We start from the raw sequence: 14,024 nt of genomic DNA on the forward strand, positions 1-14,024 counted from the left end.
ACCGCTTTTGCTCAGAATGAACTAATTCTTTTTTAATCCTTGATTTTAGACATACATGAAAAAAAAATATATATATAATATATATATATAGACTACAGGTTTAAAAAAAGTGCCACAAATGTTATAATTAGGGAAATTAAACCTATCATAATGTGTCTACTCAGGCGATAACACAAAAAAGAAAGCTAAATATTTGCACTTATGAAAAAAGGCCTACACTGCTATGTGACATCAACATGCATTTATCATTCTACAATCACCACCAGAATGGCCCCATGAACTTAAAATTTATTTTTATTTCATTTTCTTCAACAGTTCTCCTTGCGAAACAAAATTCATTTAAAACACAAATTCAATAAGAACAGAGTGGAAATTATTTATTATTAAGCATTAAGCAGGATGTTTTTTTTTTACTACTACTGGTACTAATTCCGGCCAGTTGATAATACCTACTGCAGAATATCAAAATTGACTGCGGGCGGTAGATCCTTTTCCTATTTTACCCAAACTCTGGAACAAGTCTTCCTAGCATTGATCGGGAGGCAGACACACTCTGTCAGTTTAAATCTAGATTAAAGACCCATCTCTTTAACCTAGCATACACATAACACATTATCACATTTCTATCATTCAAATTCCTTAAAGTATTGTTAGGCTGCATAAATTAGGTCAACCTGAATCAGGAACAATTCCCACAACATCATATGTACTTATACATGGCAAGAGGAATGCCATCCACGTTGATATTAGACTGTCTGTCTCATTCTTATGCAGAGGTTAAAGTAGTCAGCCGGATCCGGTCCATATCCAGACCAGATGGTGGACCTTCACCTAGAGATGACCACAGCGCAGCCCTGAATGCCACTAGAGACAGATCCCCTGCAAAGACCTCGTCGACATGACAGCCATTGGCACAGACCCTCACCCGAGACCACGAGAACCAGAGAGGTCCTTTGCGCAAACCCCTACAGCCAGCTTCACCTCCTTCCCACCATATGCTAGCATGCTGTATCCCAACCTTCAAGCGGAAGGAGTTGAATGAAATATTATCTGCATCTGCAGTCTGACTTCTGATGTAGCCTAGAATCATAATCACATGTTGGTCGATTTGGCCAGAGGAGACCTGTTCCCCCAACTGAGCCTGGTTTCTCCCAAGTTTTGTTTCTCTCTCTCTCCATTCTGTCAGCTGAGTTTGGGTTCCTTGCCACTGTCATCTCTGGCTGGCTTAGTTGGGGACAGTCAACCCCTTAACTATTACCCCCCCTTTTTGACAAAAGATGTTAAAATGCACTATCCAAACTTAAATGGTTGTAATTCAAGAATGCTTTGGACCTAAGTTTGGTCTTGTTTTAAAGAAGACACAGCAGATTATTGCCGAAGTGTAATCTGAAGTGAAAATGCTTGAAAAAATTATAGTATGAAAAAGTTATGGAAGTTTACATTTTCCAGTTTAATTACATTTTAATGAATTAAACAGTAATTTACAAATTAAACATTTTCCATTTTATATAAAATATACATTTGACTAAATTCATTTTACTATAAAATCAAAGCCATATATCTAACCAAGTTTTGAAAATTTGACTAATCAAAATTTGAAGGTGATACCACAAAAATATAAGTTCCTATGATGTTTTGTTTAGGCGTTGTACCAAAATTAGCCACCGGGTATCACCCACATTCCATAGATTTTGTTTTAATGCATTCTTCTGCAACAAATTAATACATTTCTGTCCAAATATCACTTCTATCACAAAATAGTAATCAAATATGAAACCTGACCTTTCCGACGATTTGTGTTTTGTCAAAATTAGAAAAGGTTTTGATTATAAAGTAGTTAAAATAAATGTAGTAATATTTAACCCCTACACCGCCCACTAGGGGAGGAGCCCTAAAATAATTTAAAGTACCGTATCCATGGTATTGCAACATCCAATTTCAAAATAGTTTTCACAGAATTAATTTGAGTTTGTATGTTTTTGAATTATACCTAATTTATGATGATTACTAAAATAAGTGATACGAAAAAAAGGCAATAAAAATAAGAGCGCCAAGCATCCCACGGCACGATTACAAACTGTTCTCGGCCCGGATTTCTAGCCCGTTAGCTACCGTGCTGGTAAAATCCATGAAGTGACGTCGCCACTCAGGATTGGTCACTTGTCTGTTGCCAGTTTCTCTGTAGCTGGTTAAGTGTGCTATTTAAGTGAGGTAAACAAAACAATACCGGTAATACAATTAAAAGCAATAACTGATCATTCTCCATAACGTAATAGTGTAAAATGAAAATTAAACCATAACCGTACCAGCTGGCCCGGATCGGCACTGAATGTAACGGTTACGCAATGAGAACCGCTCAGCCCAACAGTGGAAAAGCGGCTATTGACACTATTGTTGTAGAGCTGCTTTACAGCAGAATTGAATTATGTAGTGTTTACACCATTGATTATTAATTTCCTGTTTATCACTGTAAAAATGCTTTAAAACAATCTGTACTATATAAAGCGCTATATACTGTACATAAAGGTGACTTATCTCGACTTAATGCAAGACAAGAATAGATCATGGAAGATCATGATAAGAGTATGGAAGCACCCAAATAAAAAGTTTAGATCAATTGTGTTTGTCTATTGTTAAATTCATGCTAAATATGTTAAATACTAAAGCTACAATACGTTTATTTATCATTTATTTAATTAATTATGCTGAAAAATCATAACTGAATCAAAAGTGTTTATTTAATAAAATAAACAGACCCACCCCCCTTAGTTACTGTCACTATGTCCGACAAGCTACGCCGCTCTCACGCCACACCATGTTCTCACTCTCACCGCTTTACACCGGGCCACTTCATGCGTTTTCTCAGATCGGATAGCTATCTGATTTATCAAAACGATTCCATTTATACCTGGTCACATAGGCCTAAATGTGTTTTTGCAAAACAGATATAAATCCGATCTTCAATTCCCGCGCTATATGCAGATTTAATGGATTTAATGTCACCGAAAGCAACAGATATGAGCTGCATTTTATTGATCATCAGCTAAGCTTACATTTCAAAATCAAAGACTGCAATAAGAGAGAGCGGCAGCCCTGGTAAGATAATTTTGTTTCTTTACTTTTAATGAAGATTATTATTATTGTGTGTTAAAACGCCTGCGACTTACTTTTACTTTGATTTGCGATAGTTTGCACGTTGGCTTGACGCTTGATGAATAGATCATCTGCGGTGATGTGTTGCAGCGCGCCGTCATATCTGACTATAACATACAGCCTGTAACACGCTTTCAAAATAACACGCTTTTTTAAAATAAAAAACAAACGGTCTAATCATAGACTGTAAAAAATGCGCTACACATGGCACTTTAAAAACCGGATAGTTTATTTGTAGTTCGATTACGGATATTTCATGTCATGTTCGAATGCATATTTGAATATCGAATAAAAAGTGACAGCCCTAGTAGCTAATGACAAAAGTGAATTGTGAAGAAAAAAAACTGTAAAACTTGTAAAAGATTTGGGTAGGCTTAATTATTTCCCTAATTCTGGTGATGTATACCAGACCTCTGCAATAATGTCCACTTCATCCCTGCCCCATAAGCATTCTTCACAATCCCACAATCCTCCTCCAATTTTAAATAAAACGCCCACATCTCAAAATTATATCAACCACAAATGGATAGAAAAAACTTTTTTTTTCAACAAGCCGTTACAAGGTCACAATGTGGAAGAAAAGATTCACTACTTTAGTTTCACTGCGACTATCCATAACTTCAGAAAATCCTTCATGTAAGTCCCGTTTAAAAAAACTTTCCAGTTTATATAATTTTTAATGTATTAAACATTCCTCTTTGATCATTCTCATCCTGTTAAGGTGAAATTCCTTTGCTAGTGACCTGAGATAAAAAGAAAGAGGGGTCATCAGACACTCGCATACACTTTAAGTTGCATGACCAAAGTAAATATATCATTGGTACCTTGTGTAAAGATCACTAACAAAGTTTGCTTTTCTTTCTGGATGTTCTTTCATCACTTCTCTGGGAACAGGGCGCTGATAAGCGTTTCCACGCCAACCTGGCACCTGTAGCATTATTGTGGCCTGACATTTCGCCCATCAGCCAATAGGAAAAGGCTGACTTCTCCCACCACTTAAACCCCACAGCAGGAGGAACGCCTCAGTAAGCCGGGTCGCTCCCCAAATGCCCGTAAATATTGGTCTTTGCCTCACAGCTATTTGAAGAAAAAAAAAAAGGGGGGAGGGGGATCTCCTCCAAAGATTATAAGGGACTTTTCAGGGGTGAACATATAGATTTTCCTGACAAGAAGGCCCTCTATTATTCTGACCTTAGCCAAGGCGAACTCTGGCGGAGACAGCAAGCGCACCTTTCAGCTTGAGTGGCCAGGGCCAGGAGACTTGTCGAAAGGCTTTCTGAAAGGGAGGAAAGCTTGTTTACCGCTGCTATGACACGGCAGCCCTGCTGGGCGGGAAATGCAGGGCCCTGAACCCTGTTATTATTAACAAGGACAAAGAGAACAAGCCAGCCCCAGACCAGTTGCCAATGTGACAAGTATGGATTTACTGCTCAGAAATTCACAAGAGGACAGTCAGCCTTTAAACGAAAAAGACAGAGAATGAGACAGAGAAGTGAAACAAAGCAGAGTGCTAATGAAGGCCTGTTCAGATTGAGTGACCAATGTTTCGTGTCTGAGTGACATCACGGAATACAGGGGGGGCGTTTAAAGTACCCGGCACGCATCCACCTGGGCATTAAAATCAATACGAACTGGAGGATGAGTACTCCGCACTGCTGGAAACGTTGACTGTCACTGAGCCTTACAAACTGAAGTATCTGACAGACAAAAACACAGACTAGATTAGTTTACTTGAGATTTAAAAGGAGGGAAATGCAAGAATGAAGAAGAGGGCAGCAGAGAAGAGAACAGGGTAAGAGAGAGAGGCATGAAAAGTCAAAAGAGAGACATGGATGATTGGTTTAGTGAAGAGCGCGAGTTCTTCAGCAGCCTTCTCTCCCGCTGCCTCATTGCCTCTGCAGACAGTCAATGTGTGTGTGCGTGTGGATGATGAAGGATGGAGGTCAGATAGAGGGTAGCGGTCAGAGGATAACATCTGACTCTACCTGCTATGAGCTCCTTCATGCCGAAACTTTAACAGACAGACACACACATATGCAAATACACGTTATTATTCACTGATATGTCGAAGAGCGGACAGTGTCTCAGATTATGATAGTTTTGAATTTAGAATTAGCTTTTTCATTACGTTTTATTTTTATTTACAATGTTCAATGTTTTAATGTTAATTGTTTAATTGTTTAATTGTTAAATGTTTAATTTTTTGTTTTATTTTAACTTTATTTTAATGTGCTAAGTTATATCATTTTAACAGCATTTAGTTTCTAAGAACAGACTAGTGTTATCACTGTCTACTGGCATTTTGATGCTTCATGCAGGTCAATATTTTTTTGAATTATATAATTCCATATAATTATTTTTCTAATCATTTTGGATGCATTAAAACTGTAATGTAGTTTAGTTTTATATTAGTTTTAATATAACTTTATTTAATAAAGTCTTTTAACATTGCACACCTTCTATGTGCTTTTTCTATGTCTAAGGAAGCAGGAGATTGTCGCTCAAACGTTCACATAAGTACATAAATCTCATAAGAGGTGTCCAAAGAGAAGATAAGAGAATCACAGTAACGGAATAAAGTAAGTATTTAGTGTTCACCTTAAGCACGAGTAATTCCTGCAGCCGCTGAATCCTTTGCTCTTGACTGTCTGCTCCATCACTGTTGCCACCACCTGGAGACAGAGACCTGGGGCCCTGTTGAAGACAGAAAGAAAACAATAAAACATCTTTTATCAACACAATAGCCAAGTTTTTAATTATCAAAAGCCAAAGATGAGCAATAGCCCTTCACGTATGAACACACAAACATCAGCTGACACACTCTCCAAAATCTAGCAGGGGACACAGGCTGAATCGTGAGGAGGAGCACACACGGCATGCTGCTGAAGGGTTCTCTGTGCAGGGACCTAATGAGCATGTTCATTTCCATTTACATTGTTTCTTTGACAATAATGATGTCCCATTAGGGGAGACTAAAGGGTTATAGAGTGAGAAACGCGCCAGGCCTCATTACCAAAGGTGGGGAGGGAGGCGCCTTTAATTGCTCTATCAGGGCCCAGAGTTACACTTGATAGGACAACAGAAGCAGACTTTAGGGATAAAAAAAGGAATGAGAGAGAGAGAGAGAGAGAGAGAGAGAGAGAGAGAGAGAGAGAGAGAGAGAGAGAGAGAGAGAGAGAGAGAGAGAGAGAGAGAGAGAGAGAGAGAGAGAGAGAGAGAGAGAGAGAGAGAGAGAGAGAGAGAGAGAGAGAAAGAGAGAGCGCTCTGAAGTACCTAAAACCAGTGGAGAAGTGTGCGACTGGAATGGCAAATCTGGTCAGGTCGGTGAAGGAAGGCCAGATGGCAGAAACAACTGAGAAAGAGTGAAACTACAAAATGGCAGACGCACCACTACAAATCGAGAGATGGAGATCTTCAGGGACCAGATCAAAAACACTTAATCTAGGGAAAAAAACAGTAATACTTCAGAGAACTGAAAAGATCCTTTAAAAGCTGATTAGCACTTGAATAGGCAGCCGTTGAGTGCAACTAACTAGAGTCACTTGCTTGGAGCTCTTAGTCCAAAAGGATCTACCTATTGATGTGTCAAGTCATTAACAGCATAGCTGAACTTTCCTCTGACACATGTCCCAAAACCAGACTTAACATTCTCAGCATTCACAGGAACAGTGGTGTCCTCATCATCAAAGACTTCCACTCTACTAGGATTAGCAAAAGAGTGAAATTAAAGCTTACAAAGAAGCAGCAATCAATACCTGAATATGGAGAACAAAGAAACAGTTTCAGCAGTCATGAGTGACAAAGAAAGCCTTACTCTTCCTACACTTGCTCATTTGCAGGGATGCAAACTCATCAGGGGTGGAAAAAGCTGACAAAGATGTGACCCCCCCTAAAGGGATCCAGGGGCATGCACACCAGAACCTTTTTTTCTTCTTCAAAATATCAGCTTTAAAAGGTAGGTTAGGCAATTTGTTTCATAAACATTCTTTGTTATACTGGTTTTAAACTATTTTCACATCCTGAATAGAACTGGTCTAAATATTAAAACATGTACATCTATTTTATGTGGTAGTTCCAGGACCAATATATTTCCGTCCAATCAATGTCCTACACCTGCCTGCCAACATTTCCATACATCCGCGCAGCTTGCTATCGCAAACATCGCACATTATCAGCTCGTCCCATAAGGTCATGCAGAGTTGTGGACACACAGCCACTGAGCGCCAACAACAAACAGCAGCAGACGTTTACATTTCCTCCTGAACCAAAACAATGAACTTATGATGCATTTACGCCATGTCATAATCATAATTACGAGATGGCAACCCATGACGTTTTACTCAAAGCTGTTCACGTCCTCAGATTCGGATTTATGCGATTCTATGTCAACACTATCAACACCGAAATTAACCTGCAGCAGTCAGGTGGTACAAGTCAGAGCTCTGTAAGTTGTTTACGTTTATTATTATTGTAATGTTATGTGTTTATTATTAATGTATAATCATTTTTAAGGAGGCATGGCTTTGGAGAGCGCTGTGAAGGGAGGGTGGGATCTCATGCTTTCAAAGCTATTTTTTTTTATTGCTAGCCAAAATTGCCTTTAAATTACAATCAAACATTGGGCCTGCTTTGGAAGTGTACCTGGGGTATCCGAAAAGATTCTCGACACTGACACGCAGGATAAGGGATGGGTTATATTAGAGAAAGAGAGAATTAGAGTTTAATATTACAGAAGCAGGTCACTTCAGGGATCAAACACACACACAATTTTCTAACCTTATCTGACTGTAATCATGACCCAAAAGCGATTCAAAGAGTGTATTTGCACGTAATAATGAGAATATGTATTATGCATTTACAAAGGACAGGCGTATTATTAATTTAGGCTACATAGGCCTACATGAAAAACAATCCTGGTGAAATAAAAGTCCTTAATATGGTAACATTAAACAATAAATAAAGTGAAAATATTACTTAACATAACTGAATCAACTTAAATATATTTGGTTACACCAATAAAACGAATTGAAATACCAGCAACCCAATTTAGGCTGTTTAAACTACCTTTAAAATTAGGATTTAAGTCGATTTAGCATGACGATTGAGGATATTAGGGAAAATCACCCTAGAGTGTATATATATGTACACAGTGGGGAGAAGAACTATTCAATACACTGCCGATTTTGCAGGTTTGTGATTTTTATCATAGTACTCTTCAACTGTGAGTGACGGAATCTAAAACAAAAATCTCAGTATATATCTGGTCAGTCTGAAACCTTATTACTGATTGGATGGAATATATCCATTAAAACTGTTTATTACATGGCTTGGTTAAATTCTAATGTAGAATGCGGTCTGCTATTTCTTGATAACAGACCGCTGCTAAGTATAACACACCATTGCCATGAAAAACAGAGCGATGCCATGGACACTGTGTTCTTTAGCGGAAGCAATACAATCGTTTTTAAATCAATAAACTTCTTTTTAAATCAATTTTTTGTGTCAAATTATTGATTTATCCATGTAATAAGCGGGATAATGTAGAGCGAGGCGGTTGTTATAGCGAATACAACCCCTTCAGGCATGTCGGCGTTGTATTCGCTATAACAACCGCCTCGCTCTACATTATCCCTTACTTAAGTCAGCTTCATTATATACTATAATTCATTCAATCAAATAAATGTAATCTTACCGCACTACTTTATCTCTTAAAGCTGCCAGAATATTTAATCTAAGAGGCCAGAACTGAGGAAAATAACCATAATTTTCTCATTTCACTGCCTGTGACTCCTCGCAAACCCCCTCCTGAATTCAAAATCTCAATGGATCTAGACAAATTATCTATTTTAGATTCAAAATGGTGAATTTCGCCAAAAGGTGGCAAGTTTTTTTATCTACATACATAATTCTGCAATTCATATGAACAGTTAACTAAATGGTTCAACTAAATGGCTCACCCATGACAATTCTGTTATCATTCATTCAACCTGATGTAATTCTATACCCATGTTACTTTTTGAACAAAAATAGCTATTTTTTAAAGAATGTACTGCTTGCTCTTTTCCACTCACTTACAAAGAATGTGGACTGGAGCTTTCACACTTCAAAGTTTGGGGTAAAGTATTTCTTTAAGCACTTTTCAGAGGACATGCCCCATCATCATCATGTTAAATGGAAGAGTAATAAGTATATCAGCATTATTATAGTGATAAGTATGTAGGATAAGTATGAGGATTAGTATGTCGGCTTGAACTGTAGAAAGAGAAATATTTTCAGTTGTTAGTGTCAGCTAAATAATCAAACTAATAAAAGTATATGCCTCCAGCTAAAACATGTCTGTATACATGACTTTGTGCCCTCATATGCAATGCATGGATCTACTTTATCTTATCTAAAAAATATTCAGTGTAGTGATATAACTTATTATGATCACACTGATAACACATTTCTGTGTGTATAGGTTCCTGTCATGCATGAATCCTCGGGATAGAGACACACACAATCACATGATAAATGTTACCTTAAAAAAATTGTCTGGAAGGCTGTGTTTAATACACTGACACTTTCATTAAGAAGATAATGGGATATAATGATAATGATAGGAAGATAATGTTTGCCATGGAACAGTTTTTCCAATATAAAACTATATCACAGACTACTTCAAACACAAGGCCTTTTAATTTTATTGAAAAAATTAAATAGTGTACTTATTATTACTAGGGTTGTAAAAATCAGTTGTACTGTAAAATACAATTATTAATATTATTATATTTCTTACATTATGAATATTTTTATATTTAACTATACATGGAATATTTATACTTATTAAAAATGTATGTTATTATTATCACAAAAGTTTTGGTCAAATTGTGCAGTCCTGTAAATAACAATAATATAAATCACTGAAGTAAGCAGATTTCCTCTCATTGTTTTTTCCTCTCTTTGGTGGACTGGTCTGATGAGCTGTTTTTGAAAGCTTTCTGACACTTTCAAGACCAAAAACACCATTGAGAACAGGGGTCAACAAAACAAACGTTTGTTAGAAACACCAGTTGGTGCAATAACAGAAGAAAACGTATTTTATTCAACACACAAAGACAACAGAAAAGTTAATCAATTACACAATCAGAAAATGTGGAAGAACTGTAAATCCATCTAAAACTAGACACCAAAACTGAATGTCCTGTCAATAGGAGCAGGAAGTGTGTTCACAAAGTTACAGAATGTGTTCTGAGAATGTGTTCTTCAGAAAACAGGTCAAAAATCTTGCAACAAAAAAAAGTCTCTACTTGTAAGGAATTCGACAATTCGGAAGATGTCGAAAGAAAACTTTTGAGACTTAAAGCTAAAGCTATCATTTCATCACCATGAGAACACTATCTCTAGAGAGAATCAGGGTGGTGACAGAATCATGCTTTGGCGATGCTTCGCTGAGTCAGGGAGCATAAAGATAAAATAAAAAAAATAGACAGCACTAACTACAGAAAAACTCAGGAGTTAATTAAGCTGCAATCAACATGAGCACTGGGACAATTAATCTTCCATCAAGGCAAAGACCCAAAACATACTGCAAAAGCAGCCCAGAGTGGCATACAAAAGGAAAAACGTCCTAAGCCCTATGCGGACGGGACTCGTTTTTTAGGGGGTCATTAGAGAAATTTGTGTTTCACACGATCTTATTCCCGTCCCAATCTGCCAAGTCAGTGTTTTTCTCACACAACCTCAGTAGAAATTCCAGAGCAAATTACCTACTGTTTTTCGGCAAACTCAACGGTCCTCTGAGAAATGTAATCCAATCGAATGTGAATGTCTGTGATTGCTGATTCTAACGTTTCTCCTTGTGCGTTTTTGAACTGTCTGAGCTACCGTTTCCACACCAATCTTCGGCATGCTTTCATTTTGTTCCAATATGGATGGTATCCGACGAAAAATTTACAAATACAATCAATAAATAGAGCCAAATCACGGAAACTGCGAAGACTGCCCATTTTAATATCAGTGTCAGGTAAGAGTCATTTAAATTTAATATAAAAACAAATGAACAAATAATACATTGAAAGACATGAACGTCATATGTGACATTCTCTAAAGGCCATTGCACACTGAGTCCGAAATTCGCACGTTAAAAAATAAATACGACCTCACGTTATGTCAATCACGCTTGCACACTGCCTCTGAAACTTTCGTCCGTCATAAAAAAAATCGAAACGGGTTCAATTTTCTGCGTTTTTCGCATCCGTAACAAGCAGTTTGAATGGTGTTTGAATGGTGCTTTGACAATTCAGAGCCACCGAATCACGAATACGAAAAAACGCATACGAAAATTTCGGACTCAGTGTGCAATGGCCTTAACTCCCACATCTAGCTTTGTAATAAACACGGAAATGTTAGTCCTGTCCGAATTGGTACATGAAATCACAGATATCGAGTGATAAAAATTGGGCTCTAGAGTGCTCTGTGGAGTACAAGCCAATGTATACAAATAGACTCTGCATGGTGGAATCGTAGTCATTTTGCCAAGAGACTGAGTAAAACTCCCAAACGATACAATGCTGCCTTAATGTATACAGTGGCAAGGGGAACCTTCTGCATTTTATATTTGTACACATATTTACCTTACCATTTAAACGTTTGTGGTTAGTAAGATTTTTTTTTAAAGAAATGAATCTGTAAAGAAAGATGGGACTATACAGAGGTTGTCCGGGACATTAAACATCATCATACCAAACAGGTTACCAGAAACCAAAACTTGTCTACTCATTCATCCACTTCACAGCCTTATTGTGTCAATAATCATCCTCTTGCAAACTATTCCACTTTTTTTTTTTTATAAAGTTTAAAAGAGTTGTCGAAAGCTTGATGGTGGCGTTAGCGACAGTGGTGTAGTTTATTTATACCCTACGTTTAGCGGTTTTCTTCTGCCGATTGTAGGCTTCAAAAGTCATGTTCATTTGTGAGGATTATCATGATTAACAAATTTTTTTGTAATATTTATATAATATATTTTTTGTTATAATATATTAAATAATATATAATAATCCAAAAGCCACTGGAAAATCATATTGGGTTTTGTCGAGGTAACCAAGGTGATGCTAACCAGATGTTAGATACAAAAATACTCAAAAATACTCATCACTGCTGCAATCTATAAGCTTATTTATTCTCTCTTGTTTCCTGTGTTCTAGAATCTAGTGTGTGCAAACTGAAGCGGTCACAGGACACAACACACAGTGAAAACATATGTGTTTTAAACTTAATTGTAGCCGCTAACTCAATCACTAGTGAGTTAAATCTAATTTATTAGCCAGTGGCTAACGACAGACATTTAGTTGCTTAGCGTGAATTTTTTGTCGCAATGTAGAGGGTTGTCAATATGTGAATAACTGCAAATTAATCAACATAACGTAACAATTTTACTTAGTTGACGTCTGTAGTTAGTAATGCTGCACTGCATACACTGGTGTATTTGTTTCACAGCAGTAAAAGAGACATTACAACATTCTGAAACTAACTCCTAGCGAAATAATATGACAAGTGGATCTATTGCAAGCCTGTATCCAGTAAATACCAGATATGATGCTTTCTTTCGGACCAGATGAAGACAGGTGTTACATAATCTTTCCCTTTCTTTGCACAGAGACACCTCTAAGAAAGAGTCTAAAGTTCATCCGTGTTTCTGACATGTTTGTAGCAGCAAGTTTGAAGACTGTGATGACTGGTAATTACCACCAACAGACAAGTAGGCCTTGGCACCTGTGTTTTCTCTGAGAGCAAGATAATGAAAAAACAACAGCGCTGTCATCACCTTCGGGTTCCTGATTGCATTATCAAAACTACAGCCGGGCTTGGCATCTGGGCGTGACCTTGTTAACTGCCAGGGTAATTAAGTTTAACCAATTGGGAGAGGGGATGATAAATTATTAGCAGGTAGATTTTGTTCACATTTTATTAAATTGGCCTGCCAAAAGGGTCGGCCAAATTATCTGGGGCCTCATTTGTTGGAGGCCGGCCACATTGGCGCATCTGTTACAATTATTTATAATTTCAAGCAGTTGAAAACCAACAGAGTTCGGCATCAGCCACGTAAAGCAATTTACAAATGATCTGATGAGGGAGTGTTTGAGTCTTTTCCCCTCATTTCTAGCCAGCAGGGAAGATGAGGGGTGAAGAAGGAGAATAAAAGGGTGAGAAAAAGAGAGAGTGTGAAAGAGTGCGAGAGAGAGAGAGAGAGAGAGAGAGAGAGAGAGGGAGAGAGAGGGAGAGAGAGATAGAAAAAACAGCGTGCTGTAATTACAGAACACGATTAGGTTGTTCTGGGAGTTTTGCTGGCACTGGTGGTCTCAGTGTAGAAGCAGAGGGAACATATGGAGGGGCTCGTGATTGCTCTCCCCGAGGCCCGTGACCCGTCTGCTGGCAAAGCTGCGAGCTGCATCTGAATTAGACTGTTCTACACATGTACCATTTCTGCCACAAAACAAATCTGATCACTGTTAATTACGAAACAGTTATAATCAGGCCCTTGACTGTATGAAGCCAGTAGATGAGGGTTTCGCTCTGGGCCAGAGCTGCTGTAATGTGTGTGTGTGTGTGTGCGCACTGTGTTCCCTGCACGGTTAGCATGAGCGTAATGGAGGTGTAAACACAGAGGCATTTCCGCATGGCTGCATGTTTGTATGAACACAGACGTGTGTGGCTCTCGGGTCAGGGTCGTGTGTGAGCAGGCCTGTGTTTTTAACTGCTGATCAGAGCCCCTGCAGATGGACGGGGACTGTATGTGAGTGAATAAGTGACCAGTTGGGCCTTTAACACATGGCTGGGGTTTATTAATGAGTCTCAGTACACACTGATGAGAGCACTTGAGCACAAGAGGT

General features: G+C 38.1%; 1 protein-coding gene across 1 annotated transcript in view; it reads right to left on the reverse strand.

Annotated features, from left to right (window-relative positions):
* Positions 1-14,024, reverse strand: part of cntln (centlein, centrosomal protein) — a 131,241-nt gene that overhangs the window by 69,361 nt on the left and 47,856 nt on the right. The window contains exon 10 of the mRNA XM_079616070.1: positions 5,752-5,847. Within this exon, the coding sequence (XP_079472196.1) occupies positions 5,752-5,847 (96 nt within the window). The remainder of the gene's footprint in view (positions 1-5,751; positions 5,848-14,024) is intronic.

Source organism: Phoxinus phoxinus (genome assembly GCF_949152265.1).
Source record: "Phoxinus phoxinus genome assembly, chromosome: 6".
NCBI classification, from domain to species: Eukaryota; Metazoa; Chordata; class Actinopteri; order Cypriniformes; family Leuciscidae; genus Phoxinus; species Phoxinus phoxinus.